Here is a 15,946-nt window from a genome sequence, read left to right as displayed (position 1 = left end):
GAATGCATCCAGGAGCTTGTTTCCATGGGCTGTTGGGAACAGCAAGGCCTTGCTTCTCCAGCACTTGATATGTCTTCTGTTAACCGCTGACAGTGAGCCATACCACCTAAAAGGCTCCTTGGGTAGCCTTAAAGATTGAAAGGACAAATGGACAGTGTTGAGAGCTCTGTGGAAGAGGAGACCTGAGAGACGTTGATCATCATGGCCCCTTGGGATTTGCAAAGAGGAATGACTAGAACTGGGCCATTCACTGCAGCCAGGTCAAAGGTCAGGTCAGGAATATGGACAATGCTGATGACTCCAGGTAGGTCTAGGAGGGTAAATAAGCCTATTTAGTCCCTCCTGAGTCTTGAGAAGATCTGGGCTGCCAAGCTCAGAAAACTATTAGGAAGTCTCCTGATCCATGAAATTCCTTGGAAGAAAAATGTGACATTCCTTTTTTGTAATTTATTATCATCCAATTATTGTATTCTTACTAGTACTGACCATGTTAATCTACTTTAACAATTCTCACAGTTCAAGCATTGCTACACACTTTATGATCACTTATTGAGTTATAAGTCTGGTTTCGATTGATGGTATTATGCAGTAGATTTCCTATGTTTTAGGATTTTTAGTGTTGTTCAAAGACATTTGAGTTTTCTCTAGTTTTAGTTAAGTATAATTCTTGGGCTTCCCGGGCAGCTCAGCTGATAAAGAATCCACCTGCAATGCAGGAGACCCCAGTTCAATTCCTGGGAAGTTCCCTTGGAGAAGGGATAGGCTACCCACTCCAGTATTCATGGGCTTCCCTGGTGGCTCAGATGGTAAAGAATCCACCTGCAGTGTGGGAGACCTTCTTCAATGTGAGAGAACTTGTCTGGTGGCAGAGATATATATCCACTATTATTTTGCTAATAATAGGCTAATGGGGATGATTATAAGATGATTTGGAGTACTGCCTTTCTTAGTTATAAAAAGTAATGGCTAATTTGTGAATAGAATGTTAAGCCAGATAACTAAAAATAATTTTGTGTGCTGAATACAATTACAAGTAATTAAAGGGCTTTTATAACTGTCTCCATTATAGAATTCCAGTAAAAAATTTACATATTTTTGTTAAGATACTGATTAAATTCCTGTGCTGCCTGCCTAATACATATTACAAGATGATTCTTCTTCTTCTTCTTTGTTTGCTTTTATCTAGTTGCTTCCAAGATCCGGTACTTACAGGAATATCATAACCGGGTCCTCCACAACATTTATCCTGTACCTTCAGGAACAGATATTGCAAACACCCTGAAATACTTTTCTCAGACCTTGTTAAGGTAAGCTTTAAAATATCCTGTACTTTGAAAGAATTATTAGGTAGTTCTGCTGAATTGATTGGGACTTAAATTTTTACTGAACTGAAAGTTTTAAAGGGCTTTATGTTTTCTAGTGCTCTGCCAGAAGAGTCTGAACTCAAGCTTTCTGGGTGTGTATATAGCAGATGAGATCAGAGGCCTAAGTGAAATAAATGGCTACTGCCTGTTTTCCTCAGTTGAACATCTTTTCAAGAGATTCACATGGTGATGAAAGTTATGTTTGGCACTAATATAGAGTGGAATTAAAAGGAGAACCTATATTGCTTATAATGAAGAACAGAAAACACTAATGGTCTTATAGAAAATCAGAATTATGAAGCATTTTAAGTTCATTAGCAGTATTTCCTGTTTCTCAGAGTATAATTTATGATGATACAATTATTTTTAATCCGTGTAACACTTCAAGTGTTCAATATGCTTTACAATCTACATGAAGGACAGGAACAAAACCATGGCAGCCCCTTTTCTATTGTCTGCTTTGACTATAGGGACAGGAGGAACCCATCTGCCTCACAGTTCTTAATAGGGAAACAACAAAACAACAATGGCTAGTCATGTCCAACTTTTTGGGACCCTGTGGACTGTACCCTGCCAGGCACCTCTGTCCGTGCAGTTCTCTAGGCAAGGATACTGGAGTGGGTTGCCATTCTGTCCTCCAGGGGATCCTACTGACCCAGGGATAGAACCAGGTCTCCCACATTGTGGGCAGATTCTTTACCATCTGAGCCACCAGGGAAGCCGGGGAAATACTAGGGAAAACAGGCAGGCAAAGGTGAGCCTTCCAGGTAAAGACTTAATTGCTGGGGACATAACATCGAAGAGATGAGAGCATATTTCACTTTCCATTAGATCCTAAGGCTTGGTTTCTTTCGTTATTATGATCTTCATGCTCCAAATCTGATTTGGGAAATGTTTCTTTCAGTTCTATTAAGAGCAAAAGTTTTGTAGGACATGTATTAAGGGAAGACTACCATCTCAGAAAGGCCATCATGGCACTGGACTTCCCAGCAGTCGAGGCTTTGCCACAGGGGGCTGAGAAGGTTGCGGGAGTGGGGGTGGTGGTGGGAATGAACACTGTAGAAAGAAGCCTTACTAGGTCAAGTCAGCTTCTAGTCTTCAGTGCCACAATCTCTGTGTTCTTCTTTGAAATGTCTCTTCTTTAGAATCCTTAGTGTCCCTGTTCTGTGTCAAACGGATTCTGTTTATCAGATTTGTAGATTTCTTACTTGCATAGTAAGTTTAGGACCTTGTTACAGAACATTTCTCTTCCAATGTCTGTGTAGTAATTAGCTCAGTTTTCACAGTAATAATCAGGCAAGGTTGTGCACCAAAGCATCTGATTCTGTTCTCTTAAATTCTCCTTTTGTCTTTGAGGCCAGGGTTCTCAATGAGAAACACTTTCCTTTATCACAAATTATGAAAGCTCTCTAAGTGAGAGACACTTTTCAGTAGGAAGCAAATTCTGAATTCCATTTGCAAAGAAACTGTGACATCCTAGTTGGCACTTCAAAGCTTGCTGCTTAGGTCTTAGTCATGATGCCAAAAAATTAAGAAATTTAACATATTGAAGTCATTTTGCAAGACATGAGGATTCCATTTTCTTGAGTAAGGGATGATTAGAATATGATCATGGATGGTAACATTTTAATGGTGAAGCTGGTGTTAAAACAGTTTGTTCAAGAGGCTATTGAAAAAGATTCGATAAAATTGAGTCCCTCAAAGGGAGACAACATTAACAATCACTACAAATGGTAGTACTAATCCATTAGCTCTTATTATTATAGCTGTATTTATATAGCTATTATTATCACAGCAGTATTATAATACACAATAGTAATTATATGTTAAGCACTGTTCTAAGCACTTTGGGGCTCCAAAATCACTGTGGATGCTGATTGCAGCCATGAAATTAAAAGACGCTTACTCCTTGCAAGGAAAGTTATGACCAACCTAGACAGCATATTAAAAAGCAGAGACATTACTTTGCCAACAAAGGTCCGTCTAGTCAAGGCTATGGTTTTTCCCGTGGTCATGTATGGATGTGAGAGTTGGACTGTGAAGAAAGCTGATCGCTGAAGAATTGATGCTTTTGAACTGTGGTGTTGGAGAATACTCTTGAGAGTCCCTTGGACTGCAAGGAAATCCAACCAGTCCATCCTAAAGGAGATCAGTCCTGGGTACTCTTTGGAAGGACTGATGCTAAAGCTGAAACTCCAATACTTTGGCCACCTCATGCAAAGAGTTGACTCACTGGAAAAGACTCTGATGCTGGGAGGGATTGGGGGCAGGAGGAGAAGGGGACAACAGAGAATGAGATGGCTGTATGGCATCACCGACTCGAGGGACATGAGTTTGAGTGGACTCTGGGAGTTGGTAATGAACAGGGAGGCCTGGCGTGCTGTGATTCATGGGGTCGCAAAGAGTCAGACATGACTGAGCGACTGAACTGAACTGAACTGAAGCACTTTACATCTCATTTCAGTTCAGTTCAGTCGCTCAGTCGTGTCCCACTCTTTGCGACCCCATGAATCACAGCACGCCAGGCCTCCCTGTCCATCACCAACTCCCGGAGTTCACTCAAACTCATATCCATCAAGCTGGTGATGCCATCTCATTTAACCCCTCATAATAATTCTATGAAAGAAGTATACTATTATACCCATTCTACATATAATGACATAGTGGTTAAATAAATTGCTCCAAGTTACATATCTGGTGAACACTGGAACCAGGATTTGACCCTGGGACTCCTAAGCCTCAGTACACGCTTTGAACAGTTAGGCTATGCTTCTTCTCCTTATTATTGCTAACTATCATATTCTAGTGGTACTTCTTTTAGTAAAAACTTAGTTTGGCCTTTGGGAATGCTGGCATCCATTCAGTTCAGTTCAGTTCAGTCGCTCAGTCGTGTCTGACTCTTTGCGACCCCATGAACCGCAGCACGCCAGGTCTCCCTGTCCATCACCAACTCCCGGAGTCCACCCAAACCCATGTCCATCGAGTTGGTGATGCCATCCAACCATCTCATCCTCTGTCATCCCCTTCTCCTCCTGCCCTCAATCTTTCCCAGCATCAGGGTCTTTTCAAATGAGTCGGCTCTTCTCATCAGGTGGCCAAAGTATTAGAGTTGCAAGTTCAACATCAGTCCTTCCAATGAACACCCGGGACTGATCTCCTTTAGGATGGACTGGTTGGATCTCTTTGCAGTCCGAGGGACTCTCAAAAGTCTTTTCCAGCACCACAGTTCAAAAGCATCAATTCTTCGGAGCTCAGCTTTCTTTATAGTCCAACTCTCACATCCATACATGATTACTAGAAAAACTATAGCCTTGACTAAATGGAACTTTAGGTTGGTCATAGGTTTTCTTCCAAGGAGCAAGCATCTTTTAATTTCATGGGTGCAGTCACCATCTGCAGTGATTTTTGGAGCCCAAGAAAATAAAGACTGTCACTGCTTCCATTGTTTCCCCACCTATTAGCCATGAAGTGACGGGACCAAATGCATGATCTTAGTTTTTTGAACGTTGAGTTTTAAGCCAGCTTTTTCATTCTCGTCTTTCAGCTTAGTCAAAAAGGCTCGTTAGTTTGTCTTCACTTTCTGCTATAAGGGTGGTGTCATCTACATATCTGAGGTTGATGTTTCTCCCCGCAATCTTGATTCCAGTTTGTGCTTCATCCAGTTCGGCATTTCTCATGGTGTACTCTGCATATAAGTTAAAAAAGCAGGGTGACAATATACAGCCTTCACATACTCCTTTCCCAATTTGGAACCAGTCTGTTGTTCCATGTCTGGTTCTATTGTTTCTTGACCTGCATACAACCTCAGTTTTTAAAAAATTTTCATGTCTTTTGTTTACTTCCCAATATTTCCAGTAATACAGAATTTACAACTGTTATTCTATGTACTAGACCAAATTATGATCATTTTCACTGTTGGTTTATATGTCCATAATAATCATACATATTATCCTATGTAAAAATCATTATAAAATTCTTTATTTTACTTATACTATTAGAAAGTTCAAGACAAATAAGACAGTCTAAGTGTTTCGTATCCAAGATTCTTTGACAGTAATGTTCTCTACTTACAAAGAAGGTTATTTCCTTTGCATTTTATGTATTTAATACATATATTCAGAAATATTTGATATTTCTTGCTTTTAGAATTCAGATTCTTTATAAGAAACAAGAAAACATTAAGGGTGAATTCTCACAGTAACCTTCTGTTTTTCTATTTGGGTTTTCTCAATGAAGTTAAAATATGCAACCTGAAGTTCCAGCAGCATCAGAATTGCATTTTTAGAGTAACAGTCCTTTGATATTCATGAGTGCACATAACTCTCTGTGATTTCAGTAGAGTTTTGTACATATTTTCAAAGGCAGAGATTAAGCTCAATGTTTACCTTCAGTTAATTTAATCCATAGGAGAGGAGAGATTATATGTGGAGAAATGTGCAGACCCTAATTGACTATATCAGCAGTTGAACAGTCCACATAGGTCCACTTAGTTCATAATTGAACTCATATTAGAGTTCATGGAGGTTCCCCAAACTGTAGGGGAGCGGAAGGCAATTCCTCTATATTACCCAGCTTGCTAGCCCTTAAGCCTGGAGCAATGTTCCTTTCTTAGAAGGGAATCAGTTTTTGTTGAATTGAATTGACTTTAGTTCAAGTTTCATCCATCACAGGAACTCTTCTAGAGCATTTACTTAATCTAGCAGTGACCAGGGGTCCTGGGTAAGATTTTGTGTGAGTGTTGAGTTGTCCTCATTTTAATTCAGTAGGGATCTAAGTGTGGAAATGGACACACAGTTTATACATAACTTCAGAGTTTAGTTTTTTTTTGTTTGCTTTTAGCTTTAGAAGCTAGTTTAGAAACTAGTTTCATCTAGTTTAATGCTCCTCATCACTACATAAGAATCTGCCCATTTTATATTAGAAGCCCTCTGGGACCATATTTTAAACATCTAAGGCCTTCTGTAGGGATCTTGCTTTTTGACTGGTAGAGCATTTAAAAGCTTCCTTCTCGTCTTCCTATTTCAAATATTCTTTTAGAATTCCTTCCCCTAGATCATTCTTCTGGTGTCATTCAAGCTGCTAGCGCACACATCTTTAAAAAAAATCATTATGTTTGGGGCAATCTCTTGCTGTCAGCTCTTTAGAAAATCTTTAAAAGGGATTCTAGTTTCAGTTCAATAATCATAACTGAATTCTAATATCTAATAGTTTAGGAACAACATGCTACTGCTGCTGCTGCTAAGTCGCTTCAGTCGTGTCTGACTGTGCGACCCCACAGATGGCAGCCCACCAGGCTCCCCTGCCCCTGGGATTGTCCAGGCAAGAACACTGGAGTGGGTTGCCATTTCCTTCTCCAATGCATGAAAGTGAAAAGTGAATGTGAAGTCGCTCAGTCGTGTCCGACTTTTAGTGACCCCATGGACTGCAGCCTACCAGGCTCCTCCATCCATGGGATTTTCCAGGCAAGAGTACTGGAGTGAGTTGCCATTGCCTTCTCCGAGGAACAACATATAGACCTTCAAATGAATGATTTATAATCCACAGAGTAGCTTTAGAGCATATATAGCATGATCCAGTAAATTTTGTGATGTGAATAGATCTAATTCAAATGTCAAAATTCATAGTCTTACAGAAAGTTTGGGCCTCCCTGATTGCTCGGTTGGTAAAGAATCCGCCTGCAGTTCAGGAGATCCCAGTTCAATTCCTGGGTCGTGAAGATCTGCTGGAGAAGAGATAGGCTACCCACTCCAGTGTTCTTGGGCATAGAAAGTTTATTTATTTATTTTCTGTGCTATAAATACCTCAGGGCAACTTCACATCTTTCCCCAAACTACAGAGTTCTTCTCTTGGTTTCTCTTATGTTGGAAGTATATGCTTGATAATGAGGATCTCAAGAGTGAAGCGGAAAGGTGAAAAGTTGTCTGCTGGGTCAAACTCTTCTGAGCAGGGCATTCTTAATTCTTAATATTCTTTTGGTTGGGTGTACAGGCCTCTGGGAAAGAATCTCAGATGGGGAAGATGGTTTTATAATTCCCAAGTTAGACAGTTTGGTTGGGGAAATAAGTTTTTTTCTTTTTTTTCTGAGTAAACTTCACAAAATATCATGAAATCACAATGCATTGTACATTTATTCATAAGCCCTTCTTAAGTTTTTCCACAAATGAAAGCATTTCCTTACATTGAAACATGAATGGTAATTTAAAACTGGTTTCATGGATAACTCATCTTCAGCCATTTTTTTCCCTCAACCTCACCTACTTATTAAATTTAAAGGCAGTGAGAGAGAAATTTACTGTTTCAGTGCTGACCTTTTCCCTCCCTGCATATTATGAAGTTAGTGCTGCTCTCATTTTTGGGAACCATGCATATACAGGAAGGGAAAAATATCAATGTAGAACTTCCAAAGTTGATGTGACTAGTGTTTGTTAAATTATATCAAACTTTGGAAAAATACTACTGTACATTTGAAAAAAAAATGTGTTATATTTCCCCCACCAAGGAAAAGTTTGATGAGAACAAGGTACTTGATTTGAAAAAAAGCGTTCATGTATGCTGTACAACTAATTTTATTCTATAAGGCAAAATACTATTTTTTATGCCACTTCTGTAAGAGCCACATCTTGTAATTTTGGAAGGATGCTGGTAGTAGGCTGATTTAGGGTTGAAGTTTGGTAAATAATATTTCTGACTTATTTCCATTGTTATTTTAAGGAAATTTTCAGTGGGAAAAATCCTATAGGGTTAAAACAGATTTTTGATGAGTGGGTTTATCAAGAATTTAACATTTAAAGGTGGTACTTTTAGGAGTAATTGAGTTTTATGACAAAAATCTAAAATCTAGTGGAAAATCTGATTGTATTTATGATAGATGTAGGCAGACAGGGGTAACTGGAATGTTGATATTATCCCATTGTAAAGTGTAAGACTACAGAGTTAAATACATCACACACAAAAAAGGTATATTAAATCCCTTTAAAAATAAAAAAAAATTACTCTAAATCTTAAGCTACTTATTGCTAAGAAGTATAACATAACTATTCTGAAATTATTTTTATTATTATTAATTGTTTTTTCCCTGGACATTGGGTAACAGAAGACAAAGGAAATCGAGGTAAATTAGGCACATGGAAAATAAAAAGCATGTAGTCATTTTTCTTACATTGTAACATATTTTGCACTAAGAATAAATAAAAATAAATGTAAATTTGAAATAGCAAGCATGCTTGACACTAACCAATTCTTCACACTACTGTAAAACTGTAAATGTAATATCATTAACTAAGAACGTAGTAATGTTTGATGCACATAGAATAAGTGTAAAATATGTAATGAAACATTTTTAAATTGGTATCTGTTTTGATTAACATAGAAGTATACTCTATCAAAGCACTTTGTAAGTGCAGCAGATATTATCATTATAATGTGTAGCTACTGTCTTTAATGATTAAATAGTATAGCCTAATTTAAAAAACCTAAACATTTGCCTAAGCAATCATTTCTTCTATTTTTAAATTAACAACTTTTCTGCTTTATTGCTTTTCCTGAAAGGTTTTTATTTAAAAATTAATGCTAAAAGAAAGCCAGTTTTTTTTAAGAATTTCTTTTTATTCCCATTAAACATTTTTTAACTTTGTAAATTATCTTTCCTTTAGTTTTTAGTGAGTTTTGTTGAATAATAACGTAAGTAGCAGCAGAAATATATGAGATCTTATTGTATGATGTGCAGCTATATGACAGATACTGCTTGCTTAATCTTTAGAATTTTGAAGGTAACTATTTAATAAACCACTGTTCGTATTCATAAAATAAAATGTTTCCTCCCCAACATGCAAAATTTAAAAAACACACATAAATAACCATTATCATTAGTTCACAAACATATGCTACGGACCATCTACTCTATATTATTTTATAGCTTTTCCAATGTAGTTTAGCTAACATTTTAGAAATATGTATTATTTCTAAATTCATATGCCTGTTTAAACTTCATTATCTCAAATGATACTGACAGAATGTCATGAAACAGTATCATAATATACATATAGACATTATTTTGATGCAATAAACATGTGATTTTTAAGACTTTCTTAATAAACACACATGTTTATTCTTTGCTAAAACATGTTTCTTCAAGTGCCATACCTATATTTTGCAGGTTTTTACTTACCTGATTATGACAGTCTTGCTGAAAACTTCCTTTGCTTTGAAAGCTCCTTTTAATTAGGAATAAAAGCCCTGACTCGTTAAAGCTATGATTTTTCCTTCCAGGAAACCCCCTCCTTCATCAAATCGATAAACTGTAAAACATGGGTTTGGCACTGAAACATGCATTTTTATATTTTTGCTCCTTACTAACCAGATAACACATGAGATGCAATGCAACTTCCACAAAATAAATCTTTCATTATTGGTATCTCTGAGTACGAAAATATGTGACCTGCATTAGATTTGTAGATGCTGCTGGTGTGGCAATTGCATCTTATGTGGGATGTATCTGGTGTTTTATTATTTGTTTTAGAGTGTCATTTCAATGTAATGTGCTGTTCTTTGTGTCTTTGTTGTCTCTTTTTTTTCTTTGTCCCCCCAACAGCATTTTGTCCCGCACAGGGAAGAAGGAAAACCAAGATGCCTCCAATTTGACAGTGCCCATGACCATGTGTCTTTTTCCTGTGCCATTCCCACTCACCCCATCTCTAAGACCGCAGGTCAGTTCCATCAACCCTACTGTTACTCGCTCCCTCCTTTACAGCGTCCTGCGAGATGCACCCTCTGAACGTGGCCTGCAAAGTCGTGATGCTCACTTGTCAGACTACCCTTCTTTGGACTATCAAGGCCTCTACGTGACTTTGGTGACTCTCCTGGATCTAGTTCCTTTACTACAGCATGGCCAACATGGTGAGCATTTAATCAAAACTTTTGAAAATATACATGTACGCTTATGGATACTGGAGACCCTTGCTGTTACTATAGTACATTGCCTGAAAGGTCTTTGTGTGGCTCTAAAGCCTTTCTTACACTGAAACTTAATTATGGTTTCTATCATTTGTTCTGTCATTTTTTGCTGTTTTGTGGGCAGAGGGATGTTATCCAAGTGGGTCTGCATTGAAGGCAATGGGCTTGAGAAAGGAGGAAAACTATAAAAGGAGCTTTCTTATTCACCGCAACCTGCTTATCAGGGAGACTGGTTGAAATTATGGTTTGGGGGTTGTTTTAAAACTAGTCCACCCCCAGAAAAATGTAAGAGGTGGAGCTTGAAGGACAGGTCAAGTCTACTAACTAATTCTGTAATTTTGGGGAGCAAATCACAGAGTCACCCTGGGACTCATTTTTCCTGTCTCCTAACCCAGGAGGCTAGATAAGAAGAAATCTCTAGGAACTTTTCCAAATTTAACTATCGGTGGTTTTTAGAAAATGTTGACCACATGGTACAGTGTATAGTGGTGCTGTATGCTGTGTATAGTATATGCATGCTGTGTATGGTATATATTATACATGTATTAGTGATGCTTTATGACAGAAGCCCAAGAGCATGCTTCTTTGCTTGACTTTTCCCCTTTCTGCAGTCTTTAGTCAATTTCATTAGCTTGCATGCTTACCAGATTCTTCTAACCCATAAAAAGGAGCTCAGTAATATCTGCTTAAGTATTAAATATAGTAAGTCCTCTACATATGAATTAGTTATGTTCTATGAGCACATCATAAGTCCAACAGTTAATGTAGGTACCCAACTAACAGAGTCATAGCTATATAGTGCTGTACTATAATAAGTTTATAATACTTTTCACATAAATAATACATAAAAAACAAACACACAGATATAAAGAAAGCATTTTAAATCTTATTAAACAGTACCTTGAAAAGTACAGTAGTACAGTACCACAGCTGGCATACAGGGGCACATTCACATATTTGAAAATTTGTAACCTGAAAGTTTGTATGTAGGGGACTTACTGTATTATATGTGGGAGAAAAAAGGATTTTTTTTTTTTTTTAGCAAATGAGCTTTTAATACATCAGTTGTCTTAACTTTAAAAGCACTGATAATTTGGTCCATGGAGGTATGATAACTAAAGTTTGACTGCACAAAAAGTTGAAATTCGGGAAATGGGTTGGTGGCGGTGGGGGTTATTTTGTCTTTTAGTTATGGCTAACCCTCCTAAGAGAATGCTCAATGGTTTATTTAGTAAGATGTGTTCTTAAACAAACATTTAAAATCTGCTTTTAAAAAAATGGTGAAATGATTATTGATTTTTTATATTTGCGTTCTGTATTACAGTGAATATAAAAAAATGTAGAAACTTGTGAGTTTGTTTATTGTACAATTTTGCTGCTGTTTTAAGCCTAGTCACTTTTGTTGTGATCCTATCCCAGCTGAGAACTTTAAGGTGATGTCTCTCTGAATATAATATTGCTGGAGCTTACTGTGGTGATGAACTTGCCAGTGTGACTGCCTCTCTGACCCTGGGATGGGCCACTTGTTAGGGCTGCTTGATTAAGATAAAAGCATTCTGTTTGGTATCTTACAGCCCATCTAACTGCAATTCATGTGTAAATTGTGACAATTTCAGGGAAGATGATTTATGTTTTTACTCTTATATGCACAGCTTTTTTGTGACCTTGCTCTTTCTTGTTATCTATGGGCTGTGTTCTTATTCTGCGTAACAGATCTTAGAAGGTAGGAAAAACTCACTAGTCCATCCCTTAGAAGTTCATAAAACAGTACAACACTGCTTTGGTCGATGTGAACAACATCAGAATTTCCAAGGAAGCTGGAAGCAGGGAATTCTGGTTCCCGACCTGAACCTTTTGAACACGAATGACTGAGGGGTGGGTCCTGAGGATCTAAAATTTTAAGTAGCTCTCTGGGTGGCTTTTCTGTTCCCTGAGTTGGAGAACCCTTGCCTTCAGGGCTGGAGGCTGTGTCCTCATGTGGGCCAGTGTAGTGTCCCCAGCAGAACTGCATTTCTGTTGTGGTTCAGCTGCTTACTCTCCCGTGATCTTGGGCAAACACTTCCATTCTCAGGCCTCAGCCTCCTCATATGAAAATTATTCCGGGGGGCTTCAGGCTCCTTTCTGTGCCCGTGTTCTGTAACTGGGCTAACATGCAGCTGAGGTGTCTGTTGTGCATAGCCGCAATCAATTCTTAGCAAAACACTTGTGAATTTTCTTTTTTCATCCGTTTGAGCCCAAGGTCGACTGACCCTCACCTCCCAGTGTGCAGTGTGTCTCTCTGCTGTCAGTCGAGGGTGCAAATTAATTCTAATGATAATCAGAAATAACATCAAAATAGCAATCAGAATAGCACTAAGAAGCTCAGTCTGCTACCAGACAAAGAAATCTAATAATTTCTTTTATAAAGGATATGAAAATAATCAAAGTTTTCATTGTCAAGACTTTTGGCTGATGACGTGAGATGCAGAAATCTGAAAATATATACTCATATACTCAGTGTGATGTGATTTTTTCTACTTCCATTCTAAAGCTAAATAGTTATGATTTTTGAATGTCTTCTATTTTTACTCCTTGTGCAGGTAATAATAATAGAAACAATATTCATATTCATAGTAATGGCTGGTACTTGTGGAGCACACATTGTGTGCTATGTTAGGTACTTTATGTTTTGTTCATTTAAACCTCCTAACAGCCCTAATGAAGTGAGGTAGGTATTGTTCCTATCACTTACAAATGTTGATAGAAGCATTACTACTAGGGGGCACGTCCTTCTGTGATATTTGATAACTAAATGCACAGGGTCGTGCGGTATTAGTTTACAGCTTCCTTTCCTTGGTGTATCTTGAATCTGCCACTGTGCTGGAAGATGCCAATTACCTCATTGCCTGAGACTTCAGATGTAGGAAGATTGTTCAGTTGATGGAGCAGAAATAGCCTGGTTTTATTTCCAGCCTTGCCCTTGAGTTTTCTGAAACTTCCCGTGAGAAAATAATTTAACATCTTTGTGCCACGGTTATCTTGTATAAAATGTAATGGAGGTAAGAATGCTGGAGGGATTTCAGGATTCGTTATCACGTGAAAGTGCTTTTGATTTATGAAATCAGGGAGTAATATGACTGAAGATGGATAAAGTGTTGAGAAAAAGCTCATGTCATCGATATGGGTGACCTTTGAATAACTCAAGGAATTAGAGGCACTGACCACCTTCCCCCACCCTCACCCCGCAAACGGTAAAAAATCAGGAATCTCTGCTGCTGTTTTTGCCTCAAAAACAAAAGATTTGATAAATAACTCACCCAAGGGCTGGGAGCTTAAATGGTTTGGATAGACTCAAGACTCAAATCCTGTTTCTTTGGGTTCCATATGTTGTGATCTCTAATTGACTACAAACTTCCTCCTACACTTAGTTTAAAGATCTGTAAAATGAAGATGAAAAAATAGTCAAAAGTGTTAGTTGCTTGGTTGCGTCTGACTCTTTGCAACCCCATGGAACTGTAGCCCCCCAGGCTCCTCTGTTCATGGAATTCTCTAGGCGAGAATACTGGAGTCGGTATCCATTCCTTCCTCCGGGGATCTTCCCGACCCAAGGTTTGAACCCAAGTGCCCTACATTGCAGGTGGATTCTTTCCCATCTGAGCTACAGATACTATAATTATTGAAAAAAAAATCCATTTACAAAAATAGACCCAACACAGTTCAAACCTGTGTTGTTCACAAGTCAACTGTATTTATATTTTTTAATTCTATCATTCATCAAATACTGTGCAGGTACTGTATAGAACTCTAAAAAGAAGGGAGTGATAGTTGCTTATAATTTAAACCAGTTCATAAAAGCTTAAAATGTAAAGTGTTGTTAAATGCAGGATATTCAATGACTGATTACTTGATTTTGTTTTGTAGACCTTGGACAGTCAATCTTTTATACAACTACATGTTTGCTCCCCTTTCTCAATGATGATATTCTGAGTACTTTGCCCTACACGATGATATCAACCTTAGCTACCTTTCCTCCGTTTCTGCACAAGGATATTATTGAATATCTTAGCACATCTTTTCTACCAATGGCTATACGTAAGTTCAATCTTACCTAATACTAGATTATTTTTATGTGTTGTATGATGAATGAATGGAAATTGCTTTTGCTGTTTTAGGTTTGTAGATTTTCAAGATTATAATATAATCACTGCTGCATACATGTGCTTTGATTAAAATTCAGTCACTTAGCATGAATAGTATGGTTAACATCAAAGACATGAAAAGACAATAATACCTTAGAATTATTTTATGCACATAGTTTGATCTTATAGGATAGGAAGAAAAAACGAGTCAAAGCACAGTCTACATTTCCTACATATAAATTAGAGTATTTTTTGCAGCTTTAGGAAAAAAGATGGAGCAAAATATTGTCTGGGACGTAGAAATTCTTTTGCATCTGAAGGCAGCAGGGTGTGCTGGGAAGAACAATGGATAGAGTCAGGGTATCCAGATATTCTGTAGTCTCACTTCTGTCTGTAATCTGCTCTGTGAGATTGGGCAGCTCATATAGTTAAACCTCATCTCCAGGATGATGATAGTATCAGCTTTCCCTCGCAAGAGTGTTGTGATGACAAAGTGAGTCAAAGTTTATGAGAACACTTTGAAAAAAGCAAAAGCTTTTGACTCATGTGCCAGGTACTATTATGAACATGGATTCAATTTGAATTCTGCTTCATTTTTATAAACTTAATTCTGTGGGCTTGTTATCCAGATGTGATAACAGAGAGAAAAAAAGAAGTTGAGTTGTGATTTTTATGATCAAAATCCTTCTAAAGTATTTTTTAAAGAAATAGGTGATTAGTTAATCTATGATTCAGTGGATAATCTGGAAAGATTATGGGTTTAGAAATCAAACAGATGTAGATTCAAATCACAGCTATGCTACCAACTGGCTGTATGAGCTTAGGCAAGTCACCTAACCTTTCTGTTTGTAAAGTGAGAGTAGTGATAATACTGCCTCATAAGGTCCTTGTGACAATTGAGATGATTGGCTGGAACGTTGGTAGGGTGCTGGCATAATGCCTAGTGTTCAGTAAGTGTTGGTTAACTTCTCTCCCTCTCTCAACTCTCATTCTATAATAATGCCTGTGTTGGTCACATTCAATTCCTAGAGATCATTTTTTTACTGTTTTAATGTTATGCACTTAACGACTGTATTAAAGTTGTCGCTTTGTAATAACAATTGGTAAACAAATGTACCTTTGAGCCACATTTACTTATTTTACACTTGAGTTTAATTTTAGCTGTGGAATTGTAATTTTCATGTCTTTAAAACAGAGTCTAACTTCTGCTTAAATTATATAGCTATTAAAGATGAGCAGACTGATTATACTGTCCAAGTAATAGAATATTTAATTCTGTTTTAGACTATTTAATTTAGTTCTCCGTTTTCATTCTGTGGAAGTCTGTTGACAAGTACTCATGGATACAGCCTTAGAATTGTGTAGTTGTATTTTTTTTTAGAAGTATGTGGACAGTTAAACTTAAGTCTATAGAGACTTTAAAAAGAAAAGAATAGCAGGTGGGTCTGTATCTTTCTGAGTGTAACTCACTATATCCTTCCTTCTTAGAAATAATAATTTGGGAAGAAGTAC

At 37.5% G+C, this 15,946-nt stretch overlaps 1 protein-coding gene across 3 annotated transcripts in view; it reads left to right on the top strand.

Annotated features, from left to right (window-relative positions):
• The first annotated feature begins 201 nt into the window (after positions 1 to 201).
• UNC79 (unc-79 subunit of NALCN channel complex) overlaps positions 202 to 15,946 on the top strand; it is a 222,807-nt gene continuing 207,062 nt past the window's right edge. The window contains exons 1-4 of one of the 3 annotated variants that reach the window (XM_055417627.2): positions 202 to 304; positions 1,187 to 1,307; positions 9,955 to 10,259; positions 14,217 to 14,387. In XM_055417627.2, coding sequence (XP_055273602.2) covers positions 202 to 304; positions 1,187 to 1,307; positions 9,955 to 10,259; positions 14,217 to 14,387 — 700 coding nt within the window. Of the gene's footprint in view, positions 305 to 1,186; positions 1,308 to 9,954; positions 10,260 to 14,216; positions 14,388 to 15,946 lie in introns of those variants that run through there. The other 2 variants (XM_088829774.1, XM_088829773.1) reach the window with 2 other exon arrangements.

This window comes from Moschus berezovskii, chromosome 21 (assembly GCF_049115385.1).
Source record: "Moschus berezovskii isolate FMDL1 chromosome 21, NW_MosBer_1.0, whole genome shotgun sequence".
Taxonomy (NCBI): Eukaryota; Metazoa; Chordata; class Mammalia; order Artiodactyla; family Moschidae; genus Moschus; species Moschus berezovskii.
The sequence above is the reverse complement of the archived record's forward strand: the minus strand, read 5'-3'. Positions and strand labels throughout refer to the sequence as shown.